Raw genomic sequence first — 15,983 nt, forward strand, 5'->3', positions numbered from 1 at the left:
CTGATGGTAATATTAAACCTCATTGGATATCAACGAAAACTGCAATTATCAGCTGTAGGTAAAATTAATTGTATCCCATACTTCGTTGATAATAACTACTGGTAGTTCCAACGTCGATAAGAAATATTTTAAACACTGAAAATAATTGAATTTGTTTTATATTCGTATAAAAGTATTAATCGTAATTAATATTTTCATATAAAAAAACATATATATATATATATATAAAATCTATTTTACCAAAGATAATTAAAAATCACAAATATCCTCTTGAATACATTTATAAATCATTCTAAGTAATAATAGATCGTTCTTGTATCGGTATTCCAGTTAAGTCAGGTATTGGTATAACAAGGATAGCAGTACCTATAATTATTTTTTATATTTGTAATAAACGTACAAATTTAATAGAAAAATATTAAGAAATTAATCAAATACCAACTTATTAAAATAATAAAGGCTGCTATTATACTAAGGACACATGAAATATTTGAAACAAACTTGATCATCGTAGCTGCCAAATGTGGTAATATTCTCATGAATCCCATAACAGTACCCCTATAAATATATTTATCAAATATAATGTAAGTAATAATTTGATAATTAGCGATAATACGGAATTTTCTACCTCAAACCGGTTGGATAATTTTCAGCTATTAGAATATTAACAATGGTATTATTGATCGCGTATGATGCGAGAAATACTATGGAGAAAATGATTTGCATAGCATATTGAACTAGAAACATTATACAGAATATCGCTATGCCTCCTATAAACGATGATAATACTGCAAATATAAAATATAGTATTTATAATCAATCAATTTATATCATACATATATGTATATATATATATATATATTGCATGCACGCACACAAACATATATTATCGTATAGTAACAATTATTACTAACTTAAAATCCACTTTTTCCTAACAACTTGTATTCCTAGTATAAGCAAAATTTCTCCCAATAAATAACTACAAGAAATACATAATAGAAATATGAAACGTTGATGGTTAATTTGTTGACAACTTAATAAGAGACTCTCTGCAATCTCTAAGAAATTAATATTGCATGTAAAATCATTTCCCCTTTTATTTTCTTCTATTTCTTTTCCAAGTTCTTGTAACAAATGACTATCCCAAAGAGCAAGCCAAATGAATCTTTAAATTAATAAAAAGAAAAAAAAAAAAAAAAAAAGAAGAAAAGAAAACATTGATTTAACATAGATAATAAATCCATATGTATTAACGTAAGAATTAAATAGGAATGGAAAATGAATAGTTTTAATTACCCAGGAAATTGTAAGAAACACAAAGCTAAGCTGCATATCGTGATACGTCTAAACGGCAATCGAAACAATTTATGTAATCGTTCGTGGGTCTTTACGGCGTATCTATAAATCATTTTAAACAGACTATTTGTATCGTCGGTTTCTTCGTCTTGCTCGATGCAAGTGTTCAAATCGACGTTCTGTAATATCAAAGTAGTAAGATCAGCGAGATATATTCGTTAATATTTCAAATGTTTGATATAGATATATTAAAAAAAAAAAAAAAAAAAAGATATCCAATAATTAATAAACAATGAATAATGTACCGGATAAGTTTCTATATGCTTTGAATTATTAATAGCATACATCTGCCTTAGAACCGTGATCGCTTCTTCCTGACGTTGTTGATATAACAAAAATCTAGGTGTTTCTGGAAGTAAACTAACTGCACAGGCTATTATCAAACTCGGTGCACCACCAATTCCAGTAAGTACTCGCCAGGAACTTGGACGGAATTTTTTATAAAGCATTTGTATAATAGAAGGAACTAAAGACCAAGACACACCTATGAGAAACACCGAATAATGGTTGCTTTTTTTTCTTTTGCTTATCACAAAGAATTATTTTCTTGTACCGTGTAATCAATAGAAAATATTAATTGTACAGTAAACCTAAAGCAGATAGATAACCGAGGACCCACGCAATATCTATAACAGCCAGACAAGTCTCTCTCCTTTTAATCGGCAGACATTCGATAAGATAGACTCTCAGTAGTATATAATTTCCAGCTAACCTGAAATAGTATTAATAAAAAAAAAAAGGAGAAAAAAAAAGAGTAAAAGAAATATGTTAAAATAGTCTTATCTAATCTCTCCAATGTATCTCATTAATAGCCATATTATAACTTACCCTAGGCCTAATAAAAATATAAATAAATTTATCAAAAATACGGTTTGAGCAAAAGAAAGTGCTATCGATGAACAAAATATAAGAACCATGGTGAAAGAAATGATTCCTTTACGTCCACAAATGTCAGCTAAACTTCCGAACAAGAAGGAACCAATCGCCATTCCTATGATTAAAAATAAATATGATATCACGTGTCAAAGTAAATATAAAAATCTCATAGAGATATATACGTACGTACCGAAGGATTGCGTAGCATTGAATATAATGATATCGTTCTTCTCCAATTTTAAATCGCATACTATCAAACGTGATACGACGAAAACAACAAGGGAGGCAATAGCTTCTACGAATGTACAAACTCCGCACAATCCAACGATAAAATAATGACATGCTCCCCAACCTATTCATTAATTTTTTCGACATTGTATGCGATGATAAATTAATATCAAAAACCAATATAAATCATAATTATGATGATATCGATATAAATAATGAAAGAGAGAGAGAGAGAAAAGAACCCACCAGTTCTATTCAACGCGATTTCACATCCGTTATTCATTATTTAAGTCGTTTAAATACTATACAATATTATATATATGTGTGTATTATATATTATATTCTGTAAATTATTTAAAAATTTATAAAAATAATAAGCGACTTCAATGGTTCCTCGGTGAACGTATAAATTTTCTAATTTCTATCTTCAAAGAATATTTGAAAAATATGCTAACATGATAAGTCTAATTGTCTTCGGCTAACTGTCTAATTATGATCAAAAGAAATACATATGTATACTTTATTGCTTATAGAGATGTCGTTGTTTCTTTTTTTGTAACACACACACACACACACACACACAGATGTATATAAGAAAAAAAAACAAAAAAAAAACGAAAACACATAAGAAATGTACGAAAGAAAAGCCATTTATTAAAAGACAATTAAAAAGCAGATATTTTTATGACAATTAATTCCGATTATTGGAAATGTATTGCATTATATAATAAATGTGCTTATCAAACGTAACTCGGATGTTAATAACAGGCGCAACAATACCGGATATAATCTGAACAAGAAAATATTTTTAAATATCAATACTTTTTGTTATACTTTGATAACAATTAAACTCGATTATTGTTAATGAAGGACCTTATTGGATGCAACCTTAGATGCAATCTAGACAAAAACTACCAAACTCTGTAGTTGTCTCAGCTTTTAGCTGCTCTTTTCTTTTCTTTTTTTTTTCTTTCTTTCTTTCTTTCTTTTTCTTTTTTGATAAATGAACACCGCTCGCTTTCTTGCGAATGTATTTTCATGATATCAAAATGAAACTGTATTATAATATCATCGATAAGAAATATTTGATCCTTTCTTTTTAAGCGATTTCATTATATTGTCATTGGATCTGATAATATCTGCTGAGAATATAATATCCATATATAGGATTTCATTTGTCTGATTAATAACGTTTACGAATCTTTAAAATATTCCTTTGAAGCAACTACGTCAGGCTTCATGGTCTTCTTGCCTGGTTTCCAACCAGCTGGGCATACTTCTCCATGTTTATCCGTATATTGGAATGCTTGCACGAGACGCAAGGTCTCATCAACGGACCTAAAAAATTTATATCTATATATGTATCTCAAAAATAAATTAATTACATCAAATCCAGCATTTCCTTATAATTACTTTTATTTATATACATATACATATATACATATATGTATGTATGGATATATATATATATATATATGAAACATAAGTTATACTAATTTTGAAATAAAATCAAAATGTATATATATATATATATATATATATATATATATATATCAGAGGCTAATTATAGAAGATCAAAAATTTAATATTTCATTTTTACAAATGAAAAAGAAATAATTAATAATTCAACGATCAATCAAACCACATTACCTTCCAACCGGCAAATCATTCACGGTTATCTGACGTAAATTTTGTTTATCGTCTATAATGAAAAGACCGCGGAAAGGAATTCCGGTTTCTTCGTCGAGTACGCCATAATCACGTGCTATCTTCGAACTCTTATCAGCTAGAAGGGGAATAGTCATTTCACCAAGACCACCTTGTTTTCGTGGTGTGTTAACCCATGCCAAATGACTGAAGTGAGAATCGGTAGAGGCTGCTATTACTTGACAACCAATCTCCTTGAATTCTTGTGAACGATCCGAAAACGCAATTATCTCGGTCGGACATACGAAAGTACTGTAGATCAATCAAAATTTCTTTTCACTTTGATATACCTTATTTGATATAATTTTATTAAAAATCATGCGATTATTTTATTTATGGATCATATTTCTCTTTTTTCTTTCTTTTTTTTTTTTCATATCAAACTACATACATTTCACAATAAAAGAAAAGAAAATTAAATTAAATTAAATTAAAAAAATAAATAAATAAATAAATAAACGTGAAAATATATCTTCATACTTAAGAAAGATATATTAATTCTAAAATTTATATACTTCGTAAAATCGCATATTTTTCAAAGTACCTATTTCTTAAACGATACCTTTGATACTTAACAAACTACTGTAAGAGTTAATTGATCGAATGTATACAAAAGAAAAGAAAAAAAAAAAGAAAGAAATAATTTGTACATCACTAAATTCTTCTTCTTACGAAATCAATCGCTCGTTAAAGTTAATTCCGATAGATAAGAACTATGGTATTTGAATGGTAAATAAATCCAACGAGTGTCGATTACATTGGTATGCATTCTTATCTCATGTAAAGTGAGAGAAAGACAGAACGAAAAAAGATTCATTCAAGACTAATTCAAAAAGATAAATCTACTTCCGATAAATCAACTTTTCGTTATATAACCTTAAAATTTTTACGAATCACTCAACGGAGCGAGATGACGGTGAAGAATGCTGAAGGACGCGATGAAGAAAAATATAAGAGGAGAGAGAAAGAGAGAGGGAATGATATAATAATTATACATACAAATCCAGCGGATAGAAGAACAATACAACGTATTGGCCCTTGTAATCAGAAAGTGAGATTTCTTTGAATTGACCATTCACTACAGCGGTACCACGAAATGCTGGAGCTGGCTTCTGTATAGCTGGCATGGCTGATGTAATTCTATAAGGAAAAAGAAGAAGAAAAAAAATGAGAAAACGAATCAAAAGAGAGAGAAAAAAGGAGACGTAAGAAAGAAAGAAAAAAAAAAAAGTAAAGATATATAAATGAAGGACATCGTTAACGAGGTTATAAATAATAAAAAAAAAAAAAAAAAAAAAAAACATTGTTAAGTTTATCGGTAATGGAAAATATACGAGGTCATTTTGTATCGTGTTAAATGATTAATCCATTCTAAAAGTTGAAAACGAAATTAGTTTCGTTTCCTTCGTTAATTTCATGTACATTATAGTTATAATTATACTGGTACTCTCTCGCTTACGTTAACCGTTGTCTATTTTTGTTATAATTGTGAAGGGAAAAAAAAAAGAAACAGAAAAAAAAGAGAAAATGCGCCGTAATAAGTAATACTCTGAGTCACGATAATAATGAGTGGATGGATAATAAGAAAAAAAAAAAAAGAAAAAAAAATGTACATTCCAAGTACGATCGTAACGATTAGGACATTCTATGATCTCTAAACATGATTTAATCTACTGGTTTTTTTTTTTTTTTTCTTCGTATTATCGCTAACTTTAACTTGATTGTTTAGATATAAATACATAGTAGAAAATGTAACATATACATTATTTAAAAGTCGACAATGCATAGTAAAATCTAAATTATAAATAAAGAAAAGTTTGTATGGTCTCTGCGTGTTTACATATACGATCAAAAAATGTACCTATTATACAAAAAATTTATGATATTTGATGATCGAAATTCTCCTATTTAATTACTAATACTGATAATTTTTTAGATTTTTTTCCAACGTCTTGAAAATAATTACTCGATCTTCGAATGCAAGTACGTGCGTGCTTGCTTGCTTGCGTGCGTACGTGTGTATGTGTATGTATATGTGTAGATTTTCATAACACAAGGCTTCAGATTAGAAGTATAATAAAAAAAAAAAAAAGAAAAGAAAAGAAAAGAAAGAGAAAACGAGGGCAAGTTAACGGCCGTAAACGAACGAAGAAATTAAAGAAAATAATAAATAAAATGATTAACGAATCATTTGTATGATTTATCGAATCCTAAATTTATGTTTATCTCTGTTCTATAAAAGGGTAATGATGAAAGAAAAAACGAAAAAACAACAAATACATCGGGTTATCAACCTTCCATTTTCTCTTACTAAATATTTAACAAATTTATACGTTTTGCAACGTCATGGCGGCGTCATAAATCGTATCGATTGAAAGATCTTCAAATAAACAATTAATATGATCGGAATGATCGTTTATCGTAAAAAAAGAGAGTAGTACGATCTATTACGTTTTCTACTACGCTCTAGAAATGATATGTTAAACGGTTTCGTGGAACGCCATGACCTCGAACAAAGGACAGAGAAAAATTTTTAACGAAAAACATTTGAAATAATAAAACCCCATTGTTCGAATATATCTATGTACAACGTGTTATTAAAAGATAACTTATAATAATTCGATGATAGATTAAATAAATTGATATATTACCTTGGTTTCTAACGTAAGAGGTATGAACTCGACGAAAGCTGGACAAAGAAAGTAGTAAGAACTTCACCGGTGACCGGTTTCATACGAACCTATTCAATGACTAACACTTTGTGAAGGGCAACTTACTGCTTACGTTATCATCGACGACGACAGAACCATCTATAAGATAAATTTCGAACTACGAATCGATCATTCCTATTATTCTATATACTACATAATTTGTTTGTTATATAAATATCGAACTTATAAATTGATTAGCTGAAATTTCTTAAATTTGACATCACTAGTAAACGTCAAACTATTAATTGACCAATCCCGTTTTTCTTCAGGCAAAACTAATATCACATGTCATCAGTGTGCCAATCAGCGTGCACTCTCGTCGACCAATACCGTTTCAACAATTTTTCTAGAAACGCGGGAAACGCTTTAATTTTTTCTTTCTTCTTTGAGTAATTGTTTGCGTCATAATTATACGTTTCGTTTTATTTAATACTGTATTAATGTTAAATATATTCGTCGTTATGTTAAGAGAAAGTCTGTGCTTTGTTATAATTAATTAAAATTAGAATTGATTTTATAAAGCATCGCTGCATACGTTGCTACATCTGGCGTTTAAATTGTAGATTTGAATTAAAATTTTGTTCATTAAAAGTGAATCAAAAGGATATTTATTTCAATTAAATTTAAAAGTAACATTTTATTCACCGTAAAATTATAATTAAAAAATACTTTATCATTTCTTTTAATAGATTACGGAATTGATACGTTTTATATAATTTATTTATCATGAATATTTAATTAAAAAGTCTCTTATATAAATATTCAAATACGGAAATATAAAAATTCAAATACATAAAACTTTTAATAAAGATTTAATTTAAACTATGAAAAAATAGTCGGAGGGGAAAAGAAAATAAAGAAGTTGTATATATTACTTTGCAAAAAAAATGAAATACTTTACAATACATTAGAAAGTAGATTTTATATAGTAGTATTTAAAAAAAAAAGTATATATATATATTTTTTAATACTTTTAGAAAAGGATAACAGGTAGAGAAAGAAAATTGATATTATGTAAAACGTATTGGGGAGCATTGTCTGTTTTTTATGTTAGAATGAAAATCCAATTAAAAAGAAATGTACAGTCTTGAATAATTTGATAATTTTACACAATAAAATGATTTATGATATTCTTATACATGATTATATTCATACAAGTCTCATTAAAGTAAGAATATATAAGTCTAATTAATTAATATGTCTATATATCACAACTTCACATTTTCAGAGTATTGGCCATAATACATTAGCAAAATGTTTATCTTTTGCTCTGTTTCGAATAAAGTATTAAATAAAATATAGGACTGTAGTTATTTAGGATGGAAGACTTGAAAGTGGATACTCTTTAGTATCTTTGCTCTCAAGTATAAACACTGTGCAACTAATTCTAATAAAGCGATCTGATTTATAATATTATCTTATGAATCATATATAAATTTAGCGTAGCAATTTATTTACAGGACGCAACAAGACTTCATTCGAGATTGTCTTTATAATGAACTTCTATTTATAAAAATAGTTGTACTAGAAATTTTATAAGTTCTATGTCTTCAGGAAATGAAGATGTAGATCAGGTAACACAACCCGATCTCCTTTGTTACATGGTGTCTTCGATATTATTTTGGCCTGCTTAATATATTTCGTACAATTACATTATTCATTGAGTCATAAAAGTTCATGCAATTGATAACCGATTCCCTTTGTTATAATAAAAATATTTCCTTGTTAATTGTGTCGAGGAACTAAAGAGTTGATATATCTGGACCAAAATTGGAGATATGTTACATCTATGCTTATATTAAAACTCTCTTGCTCTGTGTTACATTATTATATAATACAGAGTACACTGTAAATGTTTTTAAACTTCACATATTAAATTCGACAGTCTCATTGCACTATATTTCTATTATAATATTATGATTTTCGTTTTTAATAAAATATAAAAATAATAATAAGCTGTAATTACTCTGTAACGGCACTCCAAAGGTCCGACGGAACTTCAGATTAAGAGTATCAATTTCTATACACACATATATCCAGTCGTACGGTAAGACTATCTTATATTTATGAGCCTATTTCATAAGTATAAAATTTCAAATGATTTTACATAAGTAAAGCAATAACAAACGGTAGATAAATTGTTATTGGTCGTATGTGAAATATAAACATCACATATGTATATAGACCTTTTCATTAAATTTTAATTAAGTTTAGGAGTCTTCTAAAAATTTTCTTTTGTTTTCTAAGGAATATTATAAAATATTGCCTACTGCTCATAATGTTCATTTTATGAAAACCATCTTAATTGATTTACAACCGAAAAATATATATTTTTTGTTAAATTTTAAAACCAATCACTGCTTTTATTAGGCAATAAAAATCACTATGATATTTATGAAAAAACCATCCATTTGATGAATTTAAAAACAGATAGAAAATAAATGTAAATGAAATAGAATAAATACGTTCATTTTAAATATCTTTTGTTCCCACAAATTTATCTTAAAAATTTTAAGTTAATATAAATTTAATCGTCGGTTACCTAAATTATATATTAAACTATACAATCCATAATCAAAATCTATTATATAATAATAGTACAAACGAATAAAAATTTAATTTCGTAATTATTCAGTTCTTCAACTTTGGGAATATTCTGCACATTTATATACAGTCATTTAATTATTAATCATTAATGGGCTTATACTCTGGATCATTTATACAAATTGATTTGCTACAGAACTTATTATATGGTATCATTAATGTAGTATGTAAACTATTTAAATATAAATAACATTATATGCACTTATACAAGCTGTTATTATAAAATCGTAAATAATTATACAATAGTAATGACAATCTATATATTCACTGTTACATAAGTGAAAAATTTTTGTTCGATAGATGCAGTCAATAAACACTGAAATTAATGTCTCATATTAGGATAAATTTTGTGTTACCATTAAATTAAAAAAACATTTATAATTTTTAATATGGACTGCAACATCAAAAGAAATAAAGAATAAAAGAATAATATTGTACATGTAGTGAGTATTTACATTATATTATTTGTTATAATGTTTAATTGTACTGCAAAATAAACAAAGTCATTTAAGAAAATAACATATCCACGTCTCTGTAATCATATCTTAAGTATTAATTATATCTTTTTTCATATATAGAAATAATTTTACTTTCAAATGATGGACATTTTCTCTATCTACATTTTGAAAGACAAGACACGTAGCTCAGTATTGTTTGGAAGTAGATCGCAATTTCAATATTTCTTAGCAGAATTTATCATTATGCTGATAATAACGAAACGCACCAATATTATGATTTTTGTAAAATTTATAATCTTTCTTCGTGTATGAATTTGTTTGAATTTAAGATACTATAAATCCAAGATTTACTTCCTATTTTTTGCATCATATATTTATAGTATAATTAGTATCTAAATATCTAGATCTCCTTCTGTAAGAAAAATATAATCACAGAAATTTGAATAGAGAACTTACTACTAAGATTTGCAAGTCTGAAGTTAATGTCTGTTTTATGCACAAAAGATTCTTATTGCATCTGTATTCATCAGCTATACACTTGAAAGAAATTATTACTTCACATCGCAATGGAATGATTTCTTTTAATGAGATCTATATGTGCAATATGTTACATAATAAGTATGATGCGCAAAATATTATTCGATTACATAAATGTTTGGAACTGTATTGTAAGTTAATCATTGTGTTTATATCTTTTTAATCAAAAATAAATAAATAAAATTCAATAGGAAAATATGAAGAAGAAACAGCGAGTATCTACAAATTTATCTGAAGTTACTGATCGGGTGGTGTCCCATGTATAAATCAAGTAATAAACAAACAAATAGAAATTTTCTGAAATATATCCTGTATTTTGTGAATCGTGAATATGTATTTAAGATGATAAACGATTATAAATAGTCTTCTGTAAATAATGAATTAAAAAGTGTTTAATGTTGTGTGTGTACAAAAATGAGCTAGATATTTTTTTTTTTACAATTAAATATATGATAAATTACAATAATTTAAAAAAGAAAAAACATGATTTTAATCGTGCAAATTATATGTTCGCACAACCCACTTTATGAACAACTGTATGCACAACTATACATTTATAATGGATTAATGAAATCATTTGAAAAAATTTGTTCTTTTGAAAGATAGAAATTCAAATAATAATAATAAAAAAAAATACTTGTTGCTATAAAATACAATGTGCAAACGATAACTTTTCATCGCAATAATACAAAATTATAACAAAAGGAGTTAATTACAAAATTAATTATTAACATTCATTAATGTTGTGATTTAATTATCTACCTTCAACAATTAAAGGCGATATAAAATAATTCAACTGGCTCTCATGTACAGTTTCTTATGCAAAATCACAAAGCATAAATGGTAATTGTATAATAATAATTTTATAAGAAAATGCACGCGCGTATGTATGTATACATATACATAATTCATATACTTTCTTCTACATTTATGTAGATGTACAGATATAGATTTCCAATGCTTCTAGATATGCACAAGATACTCTAAATATATTAAGGTAATTAGATGTGACATGGCTTTGGCTTTTCATTTTCTTTTCTTCTTCTTTTTTTTTTTTCTTTTTTTACATGATTTTATCAGATTAACATTATATGGAAATATATGAAATATGTAATTTTTTATCTTTAATGAAATTTAATGACTGTATTAAAATTCCAATTGCACTGTATCTTTCTGTTCTATATTGTTGTTTTAACATATCAGCCAGAAATTTTTAACCCTTATGTAATTCAGTCAATATATTAACTGCTTTGGATGAATAACAGTTGACTAATATATATCACATGTTATTTCCTTTAATAAAAAGATTACTAATTATGCTAATACTTTTTCTGTCCATCACTTGCTGCCCTAACACGCACCTGTTACTTTATTATCTTATATTATTTTATATTGCTCACATAGTACAGTCCCAGATTGATGACTTAACTTTTACAAAAAGCATAATAATAGTTTTGAAACTATAAGTAATAAATAGGATTACTATTTTCACACTTTACATAAATAAATTATGAAAATTTTCCTATCTTTTGTCTTAAAATCGATAGAAAAGGAAAATAGTATATAAAATAGTTCTATTTTCGCTACGTCCATGAACACCTCGATCATTCGACTTTCACAAAAAAAATGAACTTATCCAAACCAATATTAAAAGTAATAATACGATAGAATTGTATAGTTTCTAAATGAAAACGTTTTAAAATAGTGTAAAGTTATTATTAAAACGCTGTAAAAAGCTTTAAAGAAAAATAACTTAACTTCGTACAATTTTACACCACCCTTCAAGTTTAAAAATTCATAAAGTATGTTCTATATGTATATATACATTTACTTATACAGTGTATTTGCATTATTACTACTATACCATTTCTTTTTTGTAAGTTAATGGCGCATGAAAAAATGGGAAACTTTTTCCATTTTTTATGAGTATAATGACTTAAATCAATTTTTGTTTAACTTTGTAATAGGTATCAAAATATATAATAATACCATCATTTTTTTTCTTTTTTTTTTTTTTTTTTTTTTTGTAGAAGCTATACTTTTTTTTCTTTTATATATATAAAGTTTATGAAGTTTAAGGTCACTATATATCAATACCTGTTGTATACAATCATTGTAAATTGATTAAAACTATTTATATTATATTTTTCGTAAGAAATAATAAAACTTCTTCTCTTTCTCCTTTCACTTTTTTTCCCTATAATTTTCCATACAACTATTACAAGAAAAATTCCAAGAAGTAATAATGCAAACATTCTATATATAATTTTTAATTAACTATTACGCTCAAAATGAAAATTAGAATTTTCAAAAAAAATTGAAAATGTTAACATTTATTATACTATGTATAAAAAAAGTAAATTATAACAGCATTCTATTCATTAAAATCTGTTTTATTGAAATGGATTTTAAGCGTGTTATTGATAGCCAAAGTTTAGTCAGTATTTAATTTTAGGCAATATTTATATTCACTTATGTGAAATAATAAAGCAAAATAATATATCTCGTTTTATATGTATTAGCACGTAATAATTTGAAATATTATAGTAAATAGAAATAAGTATCAATCAAAGATAATGATATTAAAATCATTAACAGTGAGAATTGAAGACTGAGCAGATATCTAATTAAAAATTATCCAATCAATGGGACTTCCTTTTTTCCTGATAATATTAACAAATAGAGTCCTGTATGCAAGTTACAGGATAATAGATTTGTTACAAATTTTTTGTTGTTGTTTTTTTTTTTATATATATGAACTTTATAAACACTAATCACTATAAAAACTTACACAAAATCTGTCCACATTCTCTAATTTAGAATGTCAATGTATTTGCATATTCTTGTATATTTAAATATTTATTTAGGACAAAATAGCAATACTACGTCTAGGTCCACCTATGCATACATTATCTAAACTATACCACTTTTTTATACCAGTACGTAGGGCTTCAGCTGTTACCTTATCTTCGTAGACTCTGGACATAGCTTCTAATTTTTGCGCTTTTTCCTTACTAAGTGGCTCACTGGGGAATGTTAATTCATTTGCTTCTGCAAGTGTGCGTAAATCAAAATAGTACTTGGCATACACACTTGAAGGAACGTTTATGTTAAACTGTAGCATTTCCAAAAATTGTCTCTCCAATTCATTCCTACAAAAAATCGGATTTTTTAAAGATTTTAACATAGACATAATTAATCAAAAAAAAAAAAAGAGAAAGAGAGTAAATTGTACTCTCCATATTTTTAACAATAACATAATCAATATGGTTTACAATTGTCATATAAGAGATATGTTTTTTTTACTTATTTCATGCTTCTTAAATTATATAATTTTATAAAAAAAATGAGTAATAGACAAAAGTTTCTTATATTTTTTTTTTTTTGTAATTCTTTCTTATACTCGTTTTAATCATTTAATAAATACTATAAGTAATAATGAAGAATGAAATATGCAGTAATCTGAAATACTTTATAAGTTTAGCTGAAAAAAATATTGAGAAAAGTACTATCGAATAACAATGTTTCGTATGCTAGCATTACATATATAAATTAATTATTTTAATATTTGAAATATAGCTAAAGAATACTTACATATCTTCTACAGTAATATCTTTTAAAATTTGACAATAATCTACGTTCCACACAGCCTGATCATCCCATACTTTAGAAGCTAATAAAATAGCTCCAAGTACTATACGTTTCCAATTAGCTGGTGTTATATCTATTTCTGCATAAGTAAGTAGACGTTCGAGATAAACTAATGTTATGATGGCACATTCAGCTGTCAATTGAGCAGCATTAAATAGAGTCCTTACAAATTTATATATCTGTTTGTGCTCTGGATTATGTTTGTCATAATCATCCGCAACACCGTCCCTCTAATAGTAATAAATATAAATTCATAGTTACATAGTTTTTGTGATATTCTAATGACTAATAAAAAATATATTTTAACAATTACCGTTAAGGGATGTAACTTTTCATCAAATATATCAATTTGTCTGTGTGAAGTTCTATTTTTTATATGGTAATAAACAGCTAAGGCAACACATTTCACAGTATTTTTTAGATTAGGTTGCGAAACGGTGCTATCGTCCAAGTATATTGTACTACAACTGCTACTTTTCTTGAGAGGCCTTGTATCTGCTATTTGATGTTGACTCTTTTTTCTTACCATACCATCTATGGAAAAAAAAAAAAAAAGAAAAAAAAATTGTGAATACCATTTGATAAATGAAATTTATCTATAAAATATAGGTTTCCAAACAATTTCAAAAGATAATATAAACATGTACTTACTTTCAATTGCTTGTTTAGATCGTTCCATGAAAATAGTGCCTGCGCAAGGATGTAGCGATGGATCAGAGTCCCAGTCTTCTGGTTCTCGTTCACTAATGTGCTGTAGATTATTAACACTGATACCTCCTTCCGGAAGATGTTCTTCAAGGCCCCTTGTGACACCTTCAACTGCTAATTCCTTACGCCCAACTTGAGGACTGGAATAAACACAGCAACTGTTTTTGTTCCCCATTTCTTTCTTTCTTTATTACTTTTTTTTTTTCCTTTTTTTATTTTCTACAAAAGATCCTCTACAGTTTGTGTCTTCTTCTTGGAAAAATTTTCAGGCGATACGAATGATAATAACAGAATGCACAGCGAAACGAACGGATGGTTTCCTCTAAGGAATTTTTCTTAGTTGTTCACATCTCGTTATACACTGTGATCAGCTGACGAAACGTACGAAATGCATAATACACATTGTTCCATTCCATTTATTCATTTCGATGCTAGTATGCACTGCATGCGCTACTAAAAATGTTGCCTTGTCAAACTATTTTTTTTTCTCTCTCTCTCTCTCTCTCTTTCTTTCTTTCTTTCTATCTATCTATCTATCTATCTAGGTATCTATCTATCTATCTATCTTTTTCTTTTTCTTTCTTTCTCTCTCTCTCTCTCTCTTTCTTTCTTTTTTTTCTCACGATAGACAGAACACTTTAATAATATCGTTTGAAAATAATATAATCGTTGTCAATATCTCTCTATCTCTAATTCGTATAAACTGCAATTGCTTTTGCAATTGTCAAGGAACGCAGCAGTGCCAACGCCTTGAAGTTTTCCTCGTGCCGGTCGACTTTTCCTCGAGGTTTAAACTACACGAGCTAAATTCTCGAGAGAAAACGTGACTCTTGATGTGGCTCATTGTCATCGTTTATAATTCCCATTGTTAAACGCGCATCGAAAAGCGCGAATATCCTCGCGGAAATATCTTTTGTGATTTTCACTATCTGCCACTAACGTTTCGTTATACTTATGTACGTATGTACATATGCATGCTTCTACGATACCGATGTATTAAATATTGACGCACGAAACATACAACTACTAGAAACGCCGATGATCATATGCCGTTATGTCTTTAATTTGGACAATCCTGAATAATCCTTACCGTCGCCATCTTTCGATAAAGGATATCCTTTAATTAGCTTAAAACCGGAAGTTAGCT

The 15,983-nt window shown here is 27.3% G+C and overlaps 3 protein-coding genes across 3 annotated transcripts in view; all 3 read right to left on the minus strand.

Moving 5' to 3' along the window:
* The window catches only part of LOC122633950 (inner membrane metabolite transport protein YgcS-like), a 2,890-nt gene extending 147 nt beyond the window's left edge, over nt 1-2,743 (minus strand). The window contains exons 1-11 of the mRNA XM_043822447.1: nt 2,707-2,743; nt 2,423-2,584; nt 2,185-2,347; nt 1,947-2,068; nt 1,602-1,840; nt 1,297-1,475; nt 915-1,165; nt 629-788; nt 443-558; nt 241-366; nt 1-135 (exon numbers count right to left, since the gene is read on the minus strand). The exon at nt 1-135 is cut by the window's left edge and continues 147 nt beyond it. Coding sequence (XP_043678382.1) covers nt 293-366; nt 443-558; nt 629-788; nt 915-1,165; nt 1,297-1,475; nt 1,602-1,840; nt 1,947-2,068; nt 2,185-2,347; nt 2,423-2,584; nt 2,707-2,743 — 1,503 coding nt within the window. The 3' untranslated portion in view covers nt 1-135; nt 241-292. The remainder of the gene's footprint in view (nt 136-240; nt 367-442; nt 559-628; nt 789-914; nt 1,166-1,296; nt 1,476-1,601; nt 1,841-1,946; nt 2,069-2,184; nt 2,348-2,422; nt 2,585-2,706) is intronic.
* Nucleotides 2,744-3,094: 351 nt separating this feature from the next.
* On the minus strand, nt 3,095-6,972 carry LOC122633842 (peroxiredoxin 1-like). Its single transcript, XM_043822256.1, has 4 exons — nt 6,819-6,972; nt 5,167-5,307; nt 4,111-4,419; nt 3,095-3,798 (listed from the first exon to the last, which is right to left on the minus strand). Exons 2-4 carry the CDS (start codon nt 5,292-5,294, stop codon nt 3,654-3,656), a joined length of 582 nt encoding a protein of 193 aa, XP_043678191.1. The 5' UTR covers nt 5,295-5,307; nt 6,819-6,972; the 3' UTR covers nt 3,095-3,653.
* Nucleotides 6,973-7,902: 930 nt separating this feature from the next.
* On the minus strand, nt 7,903-15,970 carry LOC122633746 (cyclin-Y-like protein 1). Its single transcript, XM_043822072.1, has 4 exons — nt 14,780-15,970; nt 14,442-14,662; nt 14,072-14,358; nt 7,903-13,629 (listed from the first exon to the last, which is right to left on the minus strand). Exons 1-4 carry the CDS (start codon nt 15,009-15,011, stop codon nt 13,341-13,343), a joined length of 1,029 nt encoding a protein of 342 aa, XP_043678007.1. The 5' UTR covers nt 15,012-15,970; the 3' UTR covers nt 7,903-13,340.
* Nucleotides 15,971-15,983: the final 13 nt, after the last annotated feature.

Source organism: Vespula pensylvanica, chromosome 13 (genome assembly GCF_014466175.1).
Source record: "Vespula pensylvanica isolate Volc-1 chromosome 13, ASM1446617v1, whole genome shotgun sequence".
Lineage (NCBI taxonomy): Eukaryota > Metazoa > Arthropoda > Insecta > Hymenoptera > Vespidae > Vespula > Vespula pensylvanica.

What these genes read in the sequence shown, in the direction of transcription:
- LOC122633842 (XM_043822256.1), bottom strand. Translation starts at nt 5,294, where the DNA reads ATGCCAGCTATACAGAAGCCAGCTCCAGCATTTCGTGGTACCGCTGTA. An exon ending in TTCTTCTATCCGCTGGATTT is followed by an intron (nt 4,420 to 5,166) that starts GTATGTATAATT and finishes ATTGATCTACAG; the next exon opens with TACTTTCGTATGTCCGACCG. An exon ending in AATGATTTGCCGGTTGGAAG is followed by an intron (nt 3,799 to 4,110) that starts GTAATGTGGTTT and finishes TAAATTTTTTAG; the next exon opens with GTCCGTTGATGAGACCTTGC.
- LOC122633746 (XM_043822072.1), bottom strand. Translation starts at nt 15,011, where the DNA reads ATGGGGAACAAAAACAGTTGCTGTGTTTATTCCAGTCCTCAAGTTGGG. An exon ending in ATCTAAACAAGCAATTGAAA is followed by an intron (nt 14,663 to 14,779) that starts GTAAGTACATGT and finishes TTTTTTCCATAG; the next exon opens with ATGGTATGGTAAGAAAAAAG. An exon ending in AAAAGTTACATCCCTTAACG is followed by an intron (nt 14,359 to 14,441) that starts GTAATTGTTAAA and finishes TATTACTATTAG; the next exon opens with AGGGACGGTGTTGCGGATGA.